At 47.4% G+C, this 21,277-nt stretch overlaps 2 protein-coding genes across 3 annotated transcripts in view; one reads left to right on the forward strand and one right to left on the reverse strand.

The window, feature by feature from the left end:
- The window catches only part of meis1a (Meis homeobox 1 a), a 34,354-nt gene extending 32,159 nt beyond the window's left edge, over positions 1 to 2,195 (reverse strand). The window contains exon 1 of one of the 2 annotated variants that reach the window (XM_074696331.1): positions 2,119 to 2,195. The gene's annotated coding sequence lies outside the window, so the exon portion shown is untranslated. The remainder of the gene's footprint in view (positions 1 to 2,118) is intronic. The other variant, XM_074696338.1, reaches the window with a different exon arrangement.
- Positions 1,654 to 18,358, forward strand: spred2a (sprouty related EVH1 domain containing 2a). Its single transcript, XM_074696311.1, has 6 exons — positions 1,654 to 2,105; positions 12,464 to 12,638; positions 12,734 to 12,902; positions 13,871 to 13,935; positions 15,805 to 15,960; positions 16,091 to 18,358. The coding sequence occupies exons 1-6, from the start codon at positions 2,080 to 2,082 to the stop codon at positions 16,781 to 16,783; spliced, it is 1,284 nt and encodes a 427-aa protein (XP_074552412.1). The 5' UTR covers positions 1,654 to 2,079; the 3' UTR covers positions 16,784 to 18,358.
- The last annotated feature ends 2,919 nt before the right edge of the window (positions 18,359 to 21,277 follow it).

The raw sequence follows: 21,277 nt of genomic DNA on the forward strand, positions 1-21,277 counted from the left end.
AAACCAGAATTTCCTGATTCCATCATTTGACATTTCCTTTGAACAGTTATAACTGAAATAAAGACTTAAAACTGTCACTGAACTTTAGTTTGTAAAAACAAAAAGTAAATTTAATGTAAAAACTGTTCTTTTCTGTTCATTTTAACTCTGCAGACTGAAGTGACCTGTCTCTAACCTCACAGACTGTTTTAAAAAACTCTGAAAACAACATGAAGCTGTGATGGTTTAATGACCGACACTTTTAAATCAGCAGACAGGAAGTTCATTTTCTGATCTGGACTATCAAAACAAAGTGAAAGGGGAAGAAATCACAGAACCAGATTTAAAAAAAGGTGCTACGCTAAATAAACACCAAACACTGCAGGCTATTGTAGCCTGACAGCTGCTGAGCAGATGTGAGCTGATGCTGTGCAGTTACTCTGCCACTAGGTGTCACCAAAACAAAGCATTTTATTACTGAGACACTGCTCAGCTGGTGCTGAACTCAACCAGAGCTCTGATCTGAACTGTCTCCAGCTGCAGCTGCTTTAAAGATTAAACTGATCACATTTAGGCTCGGTTTAGTCCTGGGACCAGGTTCAGGTCGGGTTTCTCACCTGAGGCTCTGAATGAAGCTACGTCCAAATTCTGCTTTCAGTTTCAGAGATTTACACTTCTCTTAAAACTCTCTGACCAGAGACATAAGTCCAGGATTCGTCCCTGAACCTGAAGGAAAAACTGAGAGAAGAGGTTGGACTTAACACAATGATTGACAGCCGTCTTGACCAATCAGGTTCCTGAAGTGCTCAAAGGAGGGTGCCCCCTTTCCTGGGGTCCAGTGGAGTCTCCAGTGTTTCTAGATAATGTATGTGTCTGGTTTTCCTTTTGCATGGTGCAGTCTGAGGCTGACTTCTGAGCTCATGCAGTGACTTCCACAACAGAGACTGTTTTTTTTTGTTTGTTTGTTTTGTTTTGTTTTGTTTTGTTTTGCTTTTGTCTTCGGCTTCTTTATTATTATTATTATTATCGTTATTATTATTATTATTATTATTATTATTATTATTATTATTATTATTATAGTTATTATAGTTATTATTATTATTATTATTATTATTATTATTATTATAATCGTTATTATTATTATTATTATTATTATTATTATTATTATAATCGTTATTATTATTATTATTATTATTATTATTATTATTATTATTATTATAATCGTTATTATTATAATTGTTATTATTATTATTATTATTATTATTATTATTATTATTATTATTATTATTATTATTATTATTATTATTATATCCGGCATTTAATTTATTTTTATCTGTTGAAACATTTTTCCCTTTTTTTTTTCTTTTTTCGTATTTTTTTTTTTAATTTGTAAAAAAACTAAAATAATTTAAAAAAAAGACCAAAAAAAAAGGAAATGTTGAGTGGAAACTTATAAAACGTCTTTCTGACTTTTTTAAAATCAGTCTTGATTATTTCCCAAACCACCACCTTCTGCTCTAACCTCACATTTTTTCACAGTGAACGGGTTCTTCGGGTTTTTGAACTATTGTTATGATACGGTATCAGCACGTGACTCTGCAGTCCTTCGGGTCTGACGTCACCCTCCTCCTCCTCCTCTTCCTCACTCCGCTCCGCTCTCTGCGCTCACTGAATCCAACATGGAGTAAGGAGGAGATGGGGCTCGTCCGGGGCCATCCTCACCGACACCAGCGCTCCCTTCTCGGTCACCGCGTTCCAGCCCGGTCCGGCCCGGGCGGAGGAGAAGGAGGCGGAGGAAGAGGAAGAAGAAGAGGAGGCGGAGGAGGTGGAAAAGGCGTGGGAGGAGGAGGTGGAGGAGGAGATCTGATGCTTCTTCTGATGCTTCTTGAGGAGTAAGGAGAGGGAGACGGTGAGGAAGAGGAGGAGGAGGTGAAGACATATAACGCACCGCTCGGAGAACCGAGCTGCGGAGCGGGAGAGAACCGGATCTGCCGCTCCTGCCGCTTCTGCCGCTGCCTCTGAAGGGCGCGGAAACATGAAGACACCGCGCCGTGCTGCCGCGGCGGGAGCTCGTTATAACCGGAGGTGAACGGGAGAAAGATGAGCGAGGACACGCGCCCAGACGAGTGAGTAGCTCACCTTTAATCACACCTGATCACAACAGCCCCTGGAGCTGCTCCGCTGATTGGCTGGGCGTTTGGCGCGCGGCTGCTCAGCGCTCCGCATTGATCACATGCGCGCAAACACACACACACACACGAACACACACACACACACACACTGGGGCTGCTATGTTGATATGTGAGGAGAGGGTGCAGGGCCCTCCTCTTCCTCCTCTTCCTCCTCTTCCTCCTCTTCCTCCTGGAGGAGAGGTTGGCTGAGGTCGGGCAGATTTCACAGGAAGGAGAAACGTGTGCAGCCTCCTGCAGATGTGATTCAGTCATAACAGAGGAGGAGGGGGGTGGGGGGGCAGACTGAGGGGTCTGCAGGACTACCATGACGCGTCCAGGCTCACCTCAGCATCTTCACACGCTCATCCCCCATAATAAAACCCACAGGACCCGGATCCTGCAGAGCAGCAGGTCCTGGTCCCTGTGATCTGGACTCTTCAGATGCAGGCCGGGGTGTGATGTGACTCATCATCAGGCAGCACACGTCTGCAGGCTCAGACCAGTTCAACCAAAGGGGGCTAGTTCTTCGTCTGTGGGCCCAGAGTCTCTGAATCAGCCTCTCGATGGGGCGGGACCGGATCGCTCTGATCCCTGAGGGTGAGGCCTGTTCACCGAAGCTGCGAGGTCTGACTCACGCCATCGTTAGCGTACCGTGCATCGAGGTGTTGGGGTCACTGAGCAATGCTCCACCTAGTGGGCAGAGTGGTTACTACACGCTGACTGGAGCTCTTCTTGCTTCTGTCGGTGTGTCGCTCTGCAGTACTCCTCCCAAACACACGGGGGCAGTGTGATCAGCTGGCTGCCTGTTCCTGAGCGCGTTTCGTCATTCTGAAGCTGACACATGTTGAAGCTTCTCGAACAGAAACAGGAGGAAGAACAGAGAGGAACAAACAGCCATGTGCAGAAACGTACAGACAGGAAACTCGACTTGGCTTAATGGACCAATCACAGGGCTTTAGGTCTGTCTGCTTTTGATTGGTTGTTACCTTTGGTAGGAGATGCATCAAGATCACACCAGCTGAGTGTTTAATCTGACAGGTATCAGGCAGCGCTGTTTTCATAGACGATGATGAAACGATTTTGGTGACGCCTTTTTTTCATGATGAGGCGTGACGAGCTGAACACGGCTCTGTGATGACCTAACATGACCAGACGTTTGTTTGTGTTGATGAGACTGGGTGGAAATGTTGGTGGGTGGTCTGTGAGACGTTCAGACCAGGTCTCCTTCTGTAAACTCTGAATCAAAGCGACCAGCTCTGAGCGTCACAGAGCTACAGGTGTTCAGGAGCAAAGTGTGACCATGCTAACTGGAGACTCTCAGCTGAACGATGGTGATGGTATCAACCAGTTTGATTAGTAATTCCAGGGATCAGGTATGGGGTTGACCAGCTTTTTATCGAGGTGTCAGTACCCGTGAAGGTTGATCCTCAGGCTGCTTCAGATTGACGCCACAACAAATGTGCGTCAGGTCAATATGAACGACCGAGGGAGAGTTAACAGTTAAACTGTTTTATTTGCTCTTCAGCTTAGTTAAAAAATACTGACACCCTGACAGCTGACGGTTTGATTTTGCACTTCTGTTATTTATTTATTTCTTTATGTAGCGGTAAACTCAGAGAGAGCTGTTTGTGTTTTGTTTTGGCCTTAAAGTGATCCTCCGAGATGGAACAAGTTGGGTCCTATCACAAGGTTTAGGGCAGAAATTACCCCTACAGCAGTGATTTTGTGCAGCAGAAGCCCAGAGCGCTCGCACCAAACACCCCCTCCCTGCTCCTCTGCAGGTTTCCTCTGCACTTAGACGGGGCCATATTTTACTTGACCAAAAACACAAACAAACGGACTCCCACCAAAAAAATCCGATACTGGTCTGCATTCACGCTTCATTTTCAGCACGTTACTTTCACTTGAAAAAACACCGCTAAATAAGGCTCTAGTTCTCATCGTGTCATGAAACGGCGCTACCTCCGCTGCAGAGCCACAGCTGGCTACGAGCAGTCCGGGTCGGTTCGTCTCGGTACGGTGCGCTTTTAGCGGCGTTTCCACAGACTCATCCCGGGATGGATCCCTAAAAACCGAGACGAGCCGTCCCACTTTTTTGGGACCCTTTCGTATGGGTGCCAGACTGAACCGATCCGCTCTCGGAAGGTGGAGCAACACACTGCAGACGGTTGATTAGTCAAAAAGAATCGTCACTTACCACGACAGTGGCTGCATTTCTCCTTGCGGCTCACAGACTTCTCTGAAACGAAGCTTGATTGCACTTTGTAACAGAGAGTTACATGAAAATCATAGAGAGGAAGAAATGCTGCATGTCTTCCATTCGTGCTCTTTGTTTACTGTGTCGCGTTTTCTTCTTTGTTGGATTTATTAGCGGGGTAAGCTGCTACGGCGTCGCGCTATTGTTTATCAGCTGCGGCTTCTGGCATCCGGCTTACACGCCGCCCACCACAAGAGGGCACAGTTTGCTGTGGAAACGCAAACGGGATCAGACTTAACTGTACCAAACCGTCCCAAACCGTACTGGACCAACCCGGACTACTTGGTGGAAACGCAGCTTTAGTGTATCAGTCTGTGCGCGGGGCGTTCCACATATAAACAAACACAGGTAGTCTGCCAGGACGAAGAGACACGATGAGAACTAGAGCCTTATTTAGCGGTGTTTTTGTGTGAAAGTAATGCGCTGAAAATTCTCTAAATAAAGCATGAATGCAGACCGATATCAGATTTTTTCAGTGGGAGTCCGTTTATTTGTGTTTTTGGTCAAGTAAAATATGTCCCCGTCTGAGTGCAGAGGAAACCGGCAGAGGAGCAGGGAGGGGGTGTTTGGTGCGAGCGCTCTGGGCTTCTGCTGCACAAAAACACTGCTGTAGGGGTAATTTCTGCCCTAAACCTTGTGATAGGACCCAACTTGTTCCATCCTGTAGTATCACTTTAATGTCAGCGTGAATGTCTTTGATCAAAATGATCTGTCACTGTGAATTTAAATTTTCAGTATCAGAAGTGCTCGTACTGGTATCAGTCTGAGAAAACTGGTCTCAAACATCCCTGGTCCATGCTGGGCTGTCAAACCTCAGACCTGTTGGCTCCTGGTCTGGCTCTGCTCGTTATGTCCGTTTGTTGTTGTAGCCATCTGCTTTGGACAGGCTTTGTTTTATTCTGAAAGGAACTGGATGTTGTTTTACTGCACGACTTCCTGTCCTGCTCGATCTGCTGTTAGTAAACTGGCTCGTGTAGTCTCCATGACAACAGCACGCCGGCTGATGAAGTTTAGTAGAGAGGAAAAATGAACAGAAAAACGAAAGAAAACTGAGCAGGAGAGAGATAGAGCAGGAGCTAAGGGCTAACACACAGGCTAACTGCTAACGCTGAGTTTTTAAGTCCCTTGATGTGTCTTAAAGCGACAGTAGCTGAAGTGTTGGGGGTGAATTTGTCTCATTTTGAGTTTTTTTGTCGTAACTTTCAGACAGAATCACTTCATCAGCTGCTGACGCTCAGATAACTGACCTGACCCCTCTGTACCCGCGTCCTGATGAGCGCTGACTCCTGATGAGCGCTGACACCTGAAGGAGCGCTCAGTGTGATTCCTTCCTTTAACAGGATGAATGAGTGAAAGCTGCAGTCTGAGGATGAGACCATGAGGACAGGGAGAGGTGTTGGAGGATGCAGCTTCACCTTAAAGCCAGGGTTCCTCTGAGGAAGACGAACACGTAAACACAAACTTACCTTCATCAGGAAGAGACCAGCTGAGTAATCCAACGAGAATCCACAGAGAAACACACACACACGCACACCAGGTAACCAGACACAGGTGAGACCAATAAGCTGCGAACAGAGAGGACAGGAAGTCAGTCGACAGCAGACACACAGGGAGCCAGAACTTCACAATAAAACAGGAAACACTCAAAGAAACTTAAAGAGGGGGGTCTCTGCTTTCCCACATTTTAAACATGGATCAAAAGTAGCACGACAACTTCCTGGAACGAGGGCTGGGCCTCAAACACCAAGGGCTGCCAATAGCTCCACCCCTGACAGGCTTCCAGAGGGCTGGCCAATCAGAGGGAAGGGGGTTTGTGGAGCAGGGAGCCTTAAAGAGACAGCAGCTAAAAGGGAATGTGAATAAGGCTTTACTGAAACACCAGTGGGAGAAAAATACAGATTTTAATAAGCTGTGAATTGAGGACAGATGCTACGGGTGCACCAGAGGGTCAAAATAAAGACTCAATAACAGAATACTCCTCTTTAAAGTCAGAATTTTACTTCTTTTCCTGGCTTGTCATTAATAGAGTGAAACAGTCCCCCAGCTGCACTCTGTACGCGCTGCACTTGAAGGGATCACAGGGCCCTCCGTCCCGGGTGGAGGAGAGCAGAGGCAGCAGGTAACCTGACAGAGGCCGGTGTTGTTCACACCCTGCAGGTGAACACATGAGTCAGAGGAGTGCGTAGATCCGGATCACAGGGAGAGGTTCAGCAGGAAGGGGGGCGCAGAGGTCTTCAGGACCCTGAGTCCCAGCCCTCAAGGTCACAGAGAAGAACCAGAGCTACTCCCAGCCTGACCTGCTGATGTGTGAAGCTTCTTCTCTTCTTTCAGGAACTGTTTGACTTTTTCTCATGCCTGAATACTCAAAGAGTTACGGTAATGAGCGCAGCGAGCACCAGTCATCACCTGTGGATCGACGCTGATTCCTGATTAGAACCGAAATCCTCTGGATGTCCCCGTACAGCTCATCTTCTTTTCTTTAGGTCACCTCTGTCTGGCCTCAGGATTTGAAGAGTTACGATAATCTGAAAAGCACCTGTCGAACAGAGCACTGCCCGTCTCTCTGAGGGGGGTTTAGAGCGTCAAGAAGGACACTAGAGCATCAGTCAGAGCATCAGTCAGTCGCTCAGAATGTCAGTCAGAGAGTCAGTCAGAGAGTCGGTCAGAGAGTCGGTCAGAGAGTCGGTCAGAAAGTCGGTAAGAGAGTCGGTCGGAGAGTCATCAGAGAGTCAGTCAGAGAGTCGGTCAGAGAGTCAGTCAGAGAGTCAGTCAGAGAGTCTGTCAGAGAGTCTGTCAGAAAGTCTGTCAGATAGTCGTCAGAGAGTTTGTCAGAGACTAGGTCATAGAGTTGGTAAGAGAGTTGGTCAGAGAGTTAGTCAGAGAGCCGGGCAGAAAGTTGGTTGGAGAGTCAGTCAGAGTGTCAGTGAGAGAGTCGTCAGAGAGTCTGTCAGAGAGTTTGTGAGAGAGTCGGTAAGTGAGTCTGTCAGAGAGTAGGTCAGAGAGTTGGTAAGAGAGTCATCAGAGAGTCATCAGAGAGTCATCAGAGAGTCGGGCAAGAGTCGGTCAGAGAGTTAGTCAGAGAGCCGGGCAGAAAGTTGGTTGGAGAGTCAGTCAGAGTGTCAGTGAGAGAGTCGTCAGAGAGTCTGTCAGAGAGTTTGTGAGAGAGTAGGTCAGAGAGACAATCCAGAGTGTCAGTCTGAGAGTCGGTTAGAGAGTCGGTCAGAGAATTGGTCAGAGAGTTGGTCAGAGAGACAGTCAGAAAGTTGGTCAGAGAGTCAGTTAGAGTGTCAGTGAGAGAGTCGTCAGAGAGTCAGTCAGATAGTTTGTGAGAGAGCAGGTCAGAGAGACAATCCAGAGTGTTGGTCTGAGAGTCGGTCAGAGAATCGGTCAGAGAGTCGGTCAGAGAGCCGGTCAGAGAGTCGGTAAGAGAGTCTGTCAGAGAGTTTGTCAGAGTGTCAGTCAGAGAGACTTTCAGAGAGTCGGTAAGAGAGTCAGTCAGAGAGTCGGTAAAAGAGTCGCTCAGAATGTCAGTCAGAGAGTAGGTCAGAGAGTTGGTAAGAGAGTCATCAGTGAGTCATCAGAGAGTCGGTCAAGAGTCGGTCAGAGAGTTAGTCAGAGAGCCGGGCAGAAAGTTGGTCAGAGAGTCAGTCAGAGTGTCAGTGAGAGAGTCGTCAGAGAGTCGTCAGAGAGACAGTCAGAGAGTCGGTAAGACAGTCGGTAAGAGAGTCGGTAAGTGAGTCTGTCAGAGAGTAGGTCAGAGAGTTGGTAAGAGAGTCATCAGAGAGTCATCAGAGAGTCATCAGAGAGTCGGGCAAGAGTCGGTCAGAGAGTTAGTCCGAGAGCCGGGCAGAAAGTTGGTTGGAGAGTCAGTCAGAGTGTCAGTGAGAGAGTCGTCAGAGAGTCTGTCAGAGAGTTTGTGAGAGAGTAGGTCAGAGAGACAATCCAGAGTGTCAGTCTGAGAGTCGGTTAGAGAGTCGGTCAGAGAATCGGTCAGAGAGTTGGTCAGAGAGACAGTCAGAAAGTTGGTCAGAGAGTCAGTTAGAGAGTCACTCAGAGAGACATTCAGAGAGTCAGTCAGAGAGTCAGTCAAAGAGTCAGTCAGAGAGTTAGTTAGAGTGTTGGTTAGAGAGTCGGTCAGAGAGTCAGTCAAAGAGTCAGTCAGAGAGACATTCAGAGAGTCAGTTAGAGAGTTAGTTAGAGTGTTGGTTAGAGAGTCGGTCAGAGAGTCAGTTAGAGAGTTAGTTAGAGTGTTGGTTAGAGAGTCGGTCAGAGAGTCGGTCAGAGAGTCGGTCAGAGAGTCGGTCAGAGAGTTGGTTGGAGAGTTGGTTAGAGTGTTGGTTAGAGAGTTGGTCAGAGAGTCAGTCAGGTCGTCCGGTGTCCTCTGTCCCATGGAGGAAGTGAATGGTTGAGCTTCAAACAGACCCAGGTTTAACCCCTGACTGGGGTCAAAGGTCAAAGCAGTGGAAGTGTAAGCCTGATTACTGTAAACTCTAAGTGCAGAGCCCCCTGTAGATACCGGACCTGGTCTCTGTGAGGCCCTGCAGAGTCTGGATCGGGGACTGGGCAGACTCACAAACAGAAGCTCAGACTGAACTCTGATAAACCACATCCACAGAGTCCAGACCTCTGCTGAGCCCTGCTCGCCGTGCTCTGTGGAGGACTCTGGGAGTCCGCCGTCCCGCGGCGCGGCGTGGCGGACTGATCAGCTCCTCTCTGGGAACGTTTCCTGTGGGGGAGTTTTCTATCGACCCGGTAAACCGATGCCCCCAAAACCAGCGACAGAGTCGATAACGCCAGAGGGAGGGGAGGGTGACATTGGGGTAAGGTCGCCGTGCTGTGGCCTCCCAGGGTACTTGGGCCCCCCCCCACACAGGAAGGCATTGATTGTTTTGTGAGCGCTTCCCTCCGTGCGGGTGAACGGGTGAATCCAAGCTCTAACCATCCTGACCGACCAATCACACGCTGAGGTCTGACATGTCTCTGTCGTGGCGGCTGACGGCGGCGTCTGACCCCCGGTGTGACTCCACTAATGGCCGATGGATTTCCATTCAGGTCGACTCGCCGCTTCTCGCGTTTCTCACACATCGAGCCAGGAAAAGAAAAAACTCCCAAACGTGAAAACAGCGTCCCCCGCTGGAGGTCGGCAGGTCAACTCTGCCGCTGCCGCTGCTGTGGCGAGAGAGAGAGAGAGAGGGAGAGAGACAAACACCATCTGTGCTGCTGATTCAGACCCAGCAACCACATCCTCTGCTGATGGTGATGTCATCAGAGTGTGTGAGATTGAAAACGTGTGTGTTCCTGTGGGAGAATTACATGCAGCTATCTGCTGTGTGTGTGTGTGTGTGTGTGTGTGTGTGTGTGTGTGTGTGTGTGCTCCCAGCAGCAGTTTCATTGGGTCTCTCTGAGGATGGGGCTGCCTGAGGTCAGGGGGTGGGACCGTGTGTTGAGCGTTTCCACAGCAGGAACCAAACAAACTCTTGGAGCTCGTCGTTCAGCTGCAGCCGTCCCTCCTCTGAGAAACGTTTGACCTCTGGAGCAGCTTTGCATCCTTCGGGACACACAGAGACACACAGACACACACAGAGACACACTGAGACATCAGATTCTGAAAAGTGTGGCAGGTCTTATGAGATAAATCACCAGACGTCATAAATATTTACCATTTCAGATCAGTCCTGGTTCCTGTTTGTGTTTCCTGTTGAAGAAGCGCCAGTGAACCTGAGACTGTTTCCAATAGGGTCAGAAACTTCTGGGTTACTCACCATGTAATACTGTACCGTACCATACTGTACCATACCGTACCATCAATACCATACTGTACGATATGAAACAATTAAAAAATATAGGATAGGATACAAAATGATAGAGTACAATGCAATACCGTACAATACAATACGGTACAATACTATACAGTACAATGCAAGACGATCCAATACGATACGGTACAATGCAATACGGTACAATATAATACGGTACACTATGATACGGTACAATACGATACGGTATAATGCAATATGGTGCAATATGATACAGTACGATACGATACGATACAATACGATACGGTACAATACGATACGGTACAATACGATACGGTACAATAAGATACAGTACAAAAAGATACGGTACAAAAAGATGCGGTACAATACGATACGGTACAATACGATACGGTACAATACGATGCGGTACAATAAGATACGGTACAATAAGATACGGTACAATAAGATACGGTACAATACGATATGGTACAATAAGATACGGTACAATGCAATACAGTACAATATGATATGGTACAATAAGATACGGTACAATGCAATACAGTTCAACACGATATGGTACAATACGATACGGTACAATACGATATGGTACCATAAGATACGGTACAATGCAATACAGTTCAACACGATATGGTACAATACGATACGGTACAATACGATACGGTACCATAAGATACGGTACAATGCAATACAGTACAATATGATACGGTACAATACGTTACAGTTCACCAGGGTACAGTACAGTATGATACGATATAGAACAATACAAAACACAACAAAAACATAAGAAAAGATACAATATGACATGTTACTAATTGATACTTAATGTAATCTCTAACCCCAACACAGTCGAGACAGATGTCTGTCTAACATGAATCTGGTTCTGTCCGAAGTTTCTGCCTGTTAAAGGGAAGTTTTTCCTCTCCATTGTAACTTGCTAAATGCTGCAAAGTCCTGTACTCATGGTGGATTAAGATAAGACAAGACTCCTTATCTTGTCTTGATGTTGGATTTCTGCTAATAAGATTTAGGTCTAGACCTGTAAATGTTTTTGTAAGGTGTCTTGAGATAATGTTTGTTATGATTTGGCGCTATATAAACAAAGATTGATTGATTGATTGATTGATTGATATCTGACTCACAGAGGAAGTACTAAGCTGGATGTTCAGACTGAGCATGTGCAGACTTTCGAACCTCTACAGGTTCATCTGTTGGAGAAATCCCTGAGTCTGTCTGTGAACTCATCAAACTCTCTGATCTGAAGACGGAACCAGATCTTCTCCAGATGGACACAAGATCAACACGAGATTTTGACGAGATCTTGATAAGATTATCACGTCTTCTTGATATCATCATGGGATCGTCACATCTTCACAATGTCTTGACATAGATCATCACATGTTCCTAACAAGATCTTCAAGAAATTTTAATGAGATGAGATTTCAAAAAGATCTCATTATTTTTTAAGGGTTAGTCAGGAGATTGTCATAACATCTTCATACAGTTTTCACAAGATCAACATGAAATCTCCTGAGACCTTCACCAGATCCTTCCTGAGGTTTTCCTGAGATCCTGACAAGATTGTCTTGAAATCAAAACAAAATCATCCTGAGCAATCATTTTTCTGAGCCCTCAATCATTTAAAGATACCACAGGGGCCCCAGAGGGACAAAATGAAGACTAAAAAAAGCACAGTACCCCCTCTTTAATTTAAAGGGACAGTGTCTGCTGAAGGATGGAGCCTCAGCAAGTCGTACTTTTCAAACAGGCCACAAATGTGTGATTGTGTGTGTCGCTGCACGCTGCTGGCAAACACAGTGATGACTCATTCCACACACACACACACACACACACACACACACACACACACACACACACACACACACACACACACACACACACACACACACCATCTGTTTGACAGGCAGGCTGAATCACTCGGTGGAGGGATGCAGTTTGCCTCTCAGGATGCGATGTGTGTGTGTGTGTGTGTGTGTGTGTGTGTTTTAAAAAAAACAGGAAGTAGCAGAGAAATTGGAAACAATGCAGAAAAGGTAAGATGGCGACAGTAAACAGGCATACGTCTGTGTTTAAATGAGACTGAGTTTTGTAGCGTCCACGTGTGAAGACGTCTTCTCTGATTCGGCGCTCTGGTTTACAGAGTGACCCTGTAAAGTGGAGTTAGCATCAGCTAACCGTAGCGTCACACGGTGATGTCAGCCCTCCATGGTGTCTCCTAAAGCCGTGTTTCCTGTGTTTCCTGTGTCCTCCTCCCGTTGCAGTGACAGCTACATTGTGCGCGTCAAAGCGGTGGTGATGACCAGAGACGACTCGAGCGGCGGCTGGTTGGCTCAAGACGGCTGCCTGAGCAGAGTGGGCGTGTGCCGGCTGCTGTCGGCCGAGCTGCTGGGGCGAAACACCTTCCTGATCCACGGGGAGCGCCTCAAAGACAGACAGGTGGGTCCAGCTCAGACCCAGACCGGGGTTCAGGAGGGTTTTCCTCCAGAAGTCACCTGAAACCCACCGTCTGGTTTCCTCTGGTTCTCTCTCAGGTCATTCTGGAGTGTTTCCTGAAAAAGGATCTAGTCTACACCAAGGCCACGCCCACTTTCCACCACTGGAAGGTGGATAACAGGAAGTGCGGTCTGACCTTCCAGAGTCCGGCTGATGCCAGAGCTTTCGATCGTGGGGTGAGGAAGGCTCTGGAGGACCTGACAGAAGGTACTAATACACCCAGGGAGGTACTGCAGCCAGCTGCCTGTGTCTGTTTGTTTGTTTGTTTGTTTAATCATTTAGCAAGAAATATGAAATCACAGGTCCCACATTTACAAACCCAACTTTTGGAATCATGGGGGAAATGTTGCTGAGTTTATGAGGAAATGTCGTGTTTTTTAAAAACGTCTAAGCCTGTTCAGACTAACAGGAACATTTGAAATGAGGAGTACCCACGCCCTCAGGGAGGAAACAGAAGACAGGAGAGTTAACCAATCAGAACACAGGATCCTTCTGACAGGAACCCACAGGAAAAGGAACTTCAGAGAACTGAACTCCTGAATAGATAGATTGTTTCTGTGTAGAATGTCAGTCTGAGCCTATAGAATGTTGCTATATAGAGTTTCCCTTTATAGGTTGTTACTTGATGAGTTTTTATCTATATAATGTTTCCCAATACAACGTCTGGTTTATAGAATGAAACTCTATGGAATGATTCTTTACAGAATATTGTTCATAAATTGTTGCTTTATGGAATTTTTTTATAGAATTTTATGGAATTATGTCGTAGAATGTTTCTTTATAGAATGTTTAGAATTTTACTTTATGGACTGTTTCTCTATAGAATGTTACGTCATATGTGTTACTTTATAGAATGTAACTTAATAGAAATACACCTTATAGATTAGTACTTTATAGAATTTAACTGAATGTTAGTTTTGTTTGTTTGTTGTTTACTCTGAGGACGGTTTGTTGTGTCTTTGTCCTGTGTAGTTTTTTATCCCCCCCTCTTTAAACCGTTTCTCTTGTTGCTCTGCGTGTTTCTTTGAGCCTATGTCATAGTTTAACATGTTCAGCATGTTGTATCATGTGACTCCATGTTCTCCGGTCATGGTGTTAGCGTGTCCTTTGGTCTGAGCTGTAGTCCTCGTTCTTCCTGCTCAGACTGAGTCAAACTGATGTTCTGTGCTCTCCAGGGTCGACCACGTCCTCGTCCACGCTGCAGAATGAGGCCGAGCTCGGCGATGACGACGTCTTCACGGTGAGAAACTTTTCCTTTGAGTAATGATCAGTGGGACCCTGTGGGACTCTGTGGTTCCTGTGTTGTGTCCTTTTCACAGCAGAGAAATCTTTGGAGTTTAAAGGAGAGACTCAGAGGTTTCAGAGGATCAGACTTTCATCCTGACTCTGATCTGTTCTCTTTAAAGTCCACATCACACTCTGCTCACTGAGAGGGCTCCAGCCATAGGTCAAGACAGGAGGTGTGTGTGTGTGTGTTGGGCCTTTGGGGGTGTTGGACAGGAAGTATGGACAGGGCCGGGGTTTTGGTATCCTGTGATGGTTTTTGACGCCCTGTTTAGGATTTGTAACCGACAATGGAGCCAAACACACACACACACACACACACACACACACACACACACACACACACACACACACACGCACACACACACACACAAAGTGACATCATCCAGGATCAGTGTTCGCTTGTCTTTGGCATCGCCCTCCAGGCGGGCACCAGCCCCCCCTGCTGGCCATAAGTAGAGAGCAGTATGGATTCTTTATGAGGAGGAGGTTAGCTTAGCTTGGCATAAAGACTGACATTAAGGGAAAGTATCCAGTCTGACTTTCCTAAGAGGATTCAAACCAGAAAAGCGGATCAGAGAAGTCTTCCAGACCCTGCTCTCCAGGTTTTCCGTCTTTTCATCTGCATCAAAGAAACAAAGGCCGGATCACTTCCTCAGGATGTCCCAAGCCGCGAAAAGAGTCCGGCCTGTCAGTGACCGGTCAGGGAGCCGCCTGTTTCCATGTTTCCATAGCTGGACTCTTTCAGAGGAAAGACCTGAGTGGACTGAAGAGATCAGGGCTGAACCACCCGGCCACATATCATTCCTGTCTGAGGTCTGGATCCTTTGGGGGGGGGGGGGGGGGGGGGGGGGGGGATATTCCGGAATGTTCCCCAGAACAGCTCTGAAGATGAGGAGAAGTATTCCGGAATGTTCCCCAAAACTGCTCTGAAGATGAGGAAAAGTATTCCGGAATGTTCCCCAGAGAAGCTCTGAAGATGAGGAGAAATATTCCAGAATGTTCCCCAGAACAGCTCTGAAGTTAAGGAGAAGTATTCCGGAATGATCCCAAGAACAGCTCTGGAGATGAGGAGAAGTATTCCGGAATGATCCCCAGAACAGCTCTGAAGATGAGGAGAAGTATTCCGGAATGATCCCCAGAACAGCTCTGAAGATGAGGAGAAGTATTCCGGATTGATCCCCAGAACAGGTCTGAAGATGAGGAGAAGTATTCTGGAATGATCCCCAGAACAGCTCTGAAGATGAGGAGAAGTATTCTGGAATGATCCCCAGAACAGCTCTGAAGATGAGGAGAAGTATTCTGGAATGATCCCCAGAACAGCTCTGAAGATGAGGAGAAGTATTCTGGAATGATCCCCAGAACAGCTCTGAAGATGAGGAGAAGTATTCCGGAATGATCCCCAGAACAGCTCTGAAGATGAGGAGAAGTATTCCGGAATGATCCCCAGAACAGCTCTGAAGATGAGGAGAAGTATTCTGGAATGATCCCCAGAACAGCTCTGAAGATGAGGAGAAGTATTCCGGAATGATCCCCAGAACAGCTCTGAAGATGGGTATCTGAAGTGTTGGAATATTGCACGGTACAAAAGTCCCATAGGGTAAGTTCCAGAGAACTTTTGTGCACTCATCCCTTCATGTTCATGTCTGTTTGTGATTTCTTGATGTGTCAGACGTTGTTTCTTTAGTTCCCTTCCTCTTTTTCTTTGCTGAAGTTTTTGAATTTGTCTGAAGAGGCTGTTGGAGTAAAGCTCGTTTGAACGCTGAGACGCTGATCACTGCTCAGATTGTTGGCTTCACTCAAACTGTCTCGTCTCCTCCTGCAGACGGCCACCGACAGCTCCTCCAACTCCTCCCAGAAGAGAGAGCCCACCACGCACTCGCTGGCTCCACCCCACTTCTGCGAGACACGACGGCACCACTGCATTCTGGGACACTTCTACGAGCACCACCGGCCCTCTGATCACTACTTCCTGGAACAGGTGAGTCAAAGATGGACCCAGGGGGGATCAGGACGGTCCAGAGTCAGACTGAACCAGGTTTACTGAGGGTCAGTGGACTCAGGACTCTGACGGACCCCCAAAGTCTCACGCCTCTCTGTCTCCTCTGCAGGCCGTGCACATGTTCCCTCGCCACGTCAGCTTCCAGCTGGAGGAGGAGGAGATCGTTCGGATCAACCCCCGGGAGAGGACCTGGCTCACCGGCTACGAGGACTACCGCCACGCCAACTCCACGCGGGACAAACTCAACCAGCCCGACAGCCTGGATGCCTATGTACACTTCACCAAGAGCGAGCCGCCCAAACACGACTACACGTACCCGTACCCGCTCAGCTGCGACGTGCAGCGAGTCTGCGACCGTAAAGCGGGCTGTCTGGAGCTGGGCGGTGGGCACCGGGCGGTGGTGACGGTGCAGCCTCGAGCTCTGCAGCCCAAGGGGAAGAGGCGGAAGGAGGACGGCGAGCGGTCGCGCTGCGTTTACTGTCAAGACATGTTCAATCATGAGGACAACGGGCGGGGCCGCTGCCAGGAAGCACCTGACCCCATCCAGACCTGCATCCGGCGCGTCAGCTTCATGTGGTGCGCCGACAGCCTGCTCTACCACTGCATGTCGGACCCTGAGGGCGACTACTCGGACCCGTGCTCCTGCGACACCAGCGACGAGCGCTTCTGCCTGCGCTGGACGGCGCTGGTGGGTCTGTCGCTGCTGGCGCCGTGCATGTGCTGCTATGCCCCCTTGAGGGCGTGCTACCGCTGCGGCGTGGCCTGCCACTGCTGTGGCGGGAAACACAAAGCTGTGGGGTGAGGAGCCACAGGCCCCGCCCACTTCATAGGAGACAACAGGGACTCATAGAAACGGAGCCGCTGTGATTTGTGTCGTTTCTTGTTGTTGTTTGTCTTGTTGACGATTTTTTAACAAGGTGACGTCTCGACGGACGGACGGACGGAGGTTCCTGTTGTTTTTTTATTTTTGGTGACGGGTTTGGATCCTCACGAAGATGAACGAAGGATATTCATTTCTATATAGAGCTCTATATAAATGAATATAAATCTATATATGAACAGGAACTTTATATTTTTACACTCATGTGTTTTGAAGTTGAATGTGTCTTTTTTGAACTTCCTGTCGGTCTGAATGTTTCATCATCGTCCTGCAGCCCAGGCTCGCCAACACTGTAAAATCAAACCCAGATGACTTCACCTTTCATTTCTAATGGGACTGACCAGAAGGCAGAGATCAACCTCATGTATGTGTGTGCTGGATGCAATTAGCCTAGCTTAGCACGATGACTGGAAGCAGAGGGAAACTGCTAGCCTGGTTTTGTTTTCACATTTAAAACTACTGAAGATGCTCATTGAGTCAGTTTAACATCAACAGAACGACAATAAACTTACAGTTTGTTGTTTTCAGGGTTGATGAGCTAGGCTAACATTAGCAAGGAAGCGCTAAGAGTTTCTTTAAAAAGCGTTATAAACTTTTTAATTCACAGATTTAAGTTTTTTCAGTGTGTGTGCACTTTAAAGGTCTCTACAGAACAACGCTCACAGTTTCCCTTTGTTTCCTGTGGTTATGCTAAGCTAGGCTAACTCACGCGCTACTTCTCAAACTGCAAAACTGAAAACTTATCAGTGTTTTTGTTTTATTTTCAGTTAAAAAAAAGTCTTTTTTAGGCTGAATCTGAGCCACATTCACCTGACGAGTCCAGAAAATGTCTGATTCCAGGTGATTAAAGACAAAACGAGCTCTAAATTTGTTTGTAACGTGCCAAAAAAATCTGCTAATGGGGAAGAGAAAAGTTACTAGCATGAAGATGAACTCAATTAGCAAATTTTTCTTGATCCATTGGCTGATTGACTCTTACTTGTTACAGCCTTTCAGAGCTCATTTAGTCTTTGAATAACTTTAAATCAGACGTGTTTCTGGACTGGTCCGGTGAACGTGGCTCATATCGAGTAGAATAAGACTCTTTGTACTAAAGATGAGACAAAAACACACAATAAGATTTCAGTTTCTTGCGGTGTATCAGCCCCCTCACAGCCGTTCCTGTGTCGTCTTGTGTTAGCGGTGAATATTTTGCAGTGCGTCGGTCGGTCGGTTGATCGCTCAGTTGATCGATGGCTCGGCTGATGGCTCTGTCGCTCAGTCGGTCGCTCAGTCAGTCAATCGCTCGGTCGCTCAGTCAGTCAATCGCTCAGTCGTTCAGTTGCTCAGTCGGTCAGTCGGTTGGTCGGTTGATCGCTCAGTTGGTCAGTCGGTCAATCGGTCAGTCGGTCGATTGCTCGGTCAGTCGCTCGGTCGGTCGCTCGGTTGGTCAATCGCTCAGTCGGTCAGTTGCTCAGTCGGTCAGTCGGTCGCTCGGTTGATGGCTCGGTCGGTCAGTCAGTCGGTCAGTCGGTCGATTGCTCGGTCGATTGCTCGGTCAGTCGCTCGGTCGGTCGCTCGGTTGGTCAATCGCTCAGTCGGTCAGTTGCTCAGTCGGTCAGTCGGTCGCTCGGTTGATGGCTCGCTCAGTCAGTCAATCGCTCAGTCGTTCAGTTGCTCAGTCGGTCAGTCGGTTGGTCGGTTGATCGCTCAGTTGGTCAGTCGGTCAATCGGTCAGTCGGTCGATTGCTCGGTCAGTCGCTCGGTCGGTCGCTCGGTTGGTCAATCGCTCAGTCGGTCAGTTGCTCAGTCGGTCAGTCGGTCGCTCGGTTGATGGCTCGGTCGGTCAGTCAGTCGGTCAGTCGGTCGATTGCTCGGTCGATTGCTTGGTCAGTCGCTCGGTCGGTCGCTTGGTTGGTCAATCGCTTAGTCGGTCAGTTGCTCGGTTGCTCGGTTCCAATAGAGGAACGTGATTGCTCTGAGAGCTGCTCTGAACTCCCCCCCCAACACAGAAAGCAGATAAACCAGTTTGAATAAACCAGTTTGGATGACCTGTCGGACTAGCCTGAGCCTGGTCTGGTTGGTCCAGGAACACGGGGGAGTTTGTGGGATGTAGCACGTGGAGCTGTGCAGATACCAAGGGAGGCTCCGGCAGGTTTGAACAGTTACTCTCCTACGTACTGGTCTGACTGGTTGATCTGCTCTGGTCCATGATTGGAGGTTTGGTTGACCTGAAGAAGACGAATCAGTACGAGGGGAATCAGAAAAAAAACTCAAGATACTAAAGATGTGTCCACGGTTTGAGTCCCTGATACCGGACTCTGTAAAGTTCTCAGTCAAAGGTCCGACTCCGCGCCTCTTTAGTCAAAGCGGAAACCACCAGACGTGATCGGTTTCTGTTTAAGTCAACACGTCAGCTCATACCCGCTCAGCTCCACACCAGATACACGAGCCCCCCCCCATCGACGCTTCAGTTTACAACAAATCAGGTCGAACGCGATGGACGACTGTCCATGGAAACCACCCAAAAACAGCCAGTGACTCTCAAAATAAAACAAACTGTGTCCAAACCAGACGGTTTTTACCTATAACAACAAACCTACGTAATGAGCAGAGCCAGAGTTGGAGCCAGACCAGAAACCAGACCAAGAGCCAGAGTTGGAGCCTGATCAGACTCAGACCAGACTCAGACTGGATTCAGACCAGATCAGGTGAAAGTCATCCGCCCCATCCCCCGTCCACTAAGACGCAGGAAGCTCTGTCACTAACGTCCCCTCGGTGTCGTCATGTTGCGACTGCAAGCTAGCTGTGGCTATTAGCTATTAGCCCACTCTGAAGTCTGCTCCAACAGCCTTTCTTCATGTAGCCCAACAGCTCCTACAGGAAGTGCAGCATTAGTTGTTAAACCTGGACGCAGAGTCTGTCTGTGGTTTGCTGAGCCATGTGAAAAGCCATAATACCACAACGTTAGCGCCACCTTGTTGAAACTGGGGACGTCTGGCTGTGAAAGAATCCAAGACTGATTTTATGTCGTTAGCGAGATCGGCGCCATCCGTGCTATTCGACATGAATTCTGTCAGAGGGTAAAATGTTTGAGCACGCAGTAACAGCAAACCACCAGCAGGGGCTGTTGGTGTTGCTGGGTCCTGTGTTTTCTGTCATAGCCCCGCTGCCATCCGCCGTACAGATTCCTGCGTTTACTTTTCCACCCGTGGCGAGGAACGAGAACATGAAGCAGCACGTCTGGCAGGCGTGGCGTCTGCGTCGTGGGCCAGTGCTGACTTCAGCTTTTTAGGAAAGTGCCTGAAGCCTCCTCTTCATCGTGTCCTGATGTAAATCTCTGAAAACGAGTGTGGAAACTGTAGAAAACGTACAGCGCGAAGGTTGAAGTCATTGGTTTGTCTTTTTTATATGATTCAGATTTTTACCTCTGTAAAAACAGAATATATATAAATATAAATATAATATAAATATAAATATTACTGTATATGTATCAGGTGTATGATGTACATTTTCAGTTCTATTTTTTTATTGTTTCTAATACGATGGATGTAAATCTCAAACTGAGATGAGAGACGACGTGTATAAAGACAAATACATCATCTGGAAACTGACGGGGAGACGTGTGTGTGTGTGTGTGTGTGTGTGTGTGTGTGTGTGTGTGTGTGTTTCTCAGATAATTTAACATGGAAGGCAGAAAACTTTGTTTTATGAATACAGCTTCAAATCTGTGGTGTTTTTAAGGCTCTTAAACAGAATTTCTTGTCTTTTGGACGGAGAATTATTCAAAGTGAGGCTGAATCTTTGGATTTCTCCAAGTTTAGAGATAAAAATACATGATATGTTTGAAAATACTAAAAAAACACAATCACTCAGAGTCTTTAACAGCATTTTGCTTAAACATTAAATTTAATTTAACCCTGGTTTACCATCACTACAGACACTGGCAGCTGCTAGTCAGTCAAGGAGGGGAAGCTCATTTTTTTCCGGCCTACATCATAAACTTGTTTATTCATTGTTATCAGCTGGAGCTGCTACGTGAGACTACGACAGGCTGTAAGTGTGAGTGACAGGGGGAGAAGCTCCACAGCTGTAGCTGTAGCTGCTTATTGGTGAAAAGAGAGAGAATCTTTAAACACAACGCTCGTCATTTTTAAGAAAAGTAAACTCACTGGGGATCGATGAATCCTCCAGATCAGTCCAGAACAACTCAGAAGATGCTCTGGTGGAGGGTTATACTTTAAGATCACTGACTGGCTCATTTCACTCATTTCAATCGAAAAGGGATTCAGCCTCAGACAGATCATCCAATCATCATGCAGAAGCCCAGCGTCCAGGCCAGCCCACTGCCTCATAGACCCCCAGAGACGCTGAGCGTCCGATGGGCGGGACAAAGCCCAGCGTTTATCCAATGACCATCCAGTTTCCACAGTGGAA

Source organism: Halichoeres trimaculatus, unplaced genomic scaffold, assembly GCF_033239565.1.
Source record: "Halichoeres trimaculatus isolate MK-OKI-2021-1 unplaced genomic scaffold, fHalTri1.1 fHalTri1_scaffold_2, whole genome shotgun sequence".
In the NCBI taxonomy this organism is placed as follows: Eukaryota; Metazoa; Chordata; class Actinopteri; order Labriformes; family Labridae; genus Halichoeres; species Halichoeres trimaculatus.

Bases quoted from the DNA above. Each gene is read 5' to 3' on its own strand.
- spred2a (XM_074696311.1), top strand. From the start codon at position 2,080: ATGAGCGAGGACACGCGCCCAGACGA. The intron at 12,639-12,733 runs GTGGGTCCAGCT...GTTCTCTCTCAG, and splicing joins AGCGCCTCAAAGACAGACAG to GTCATTCTGGAGTGTTTCCT. The intron at 15,961-16,090 runs GTGAGTCAAAGA...TCTCCTCTGCAG, and splicing joins ATCACTACTTCCTGGAACAG to GCCGTGCACATGTTCCCTCG.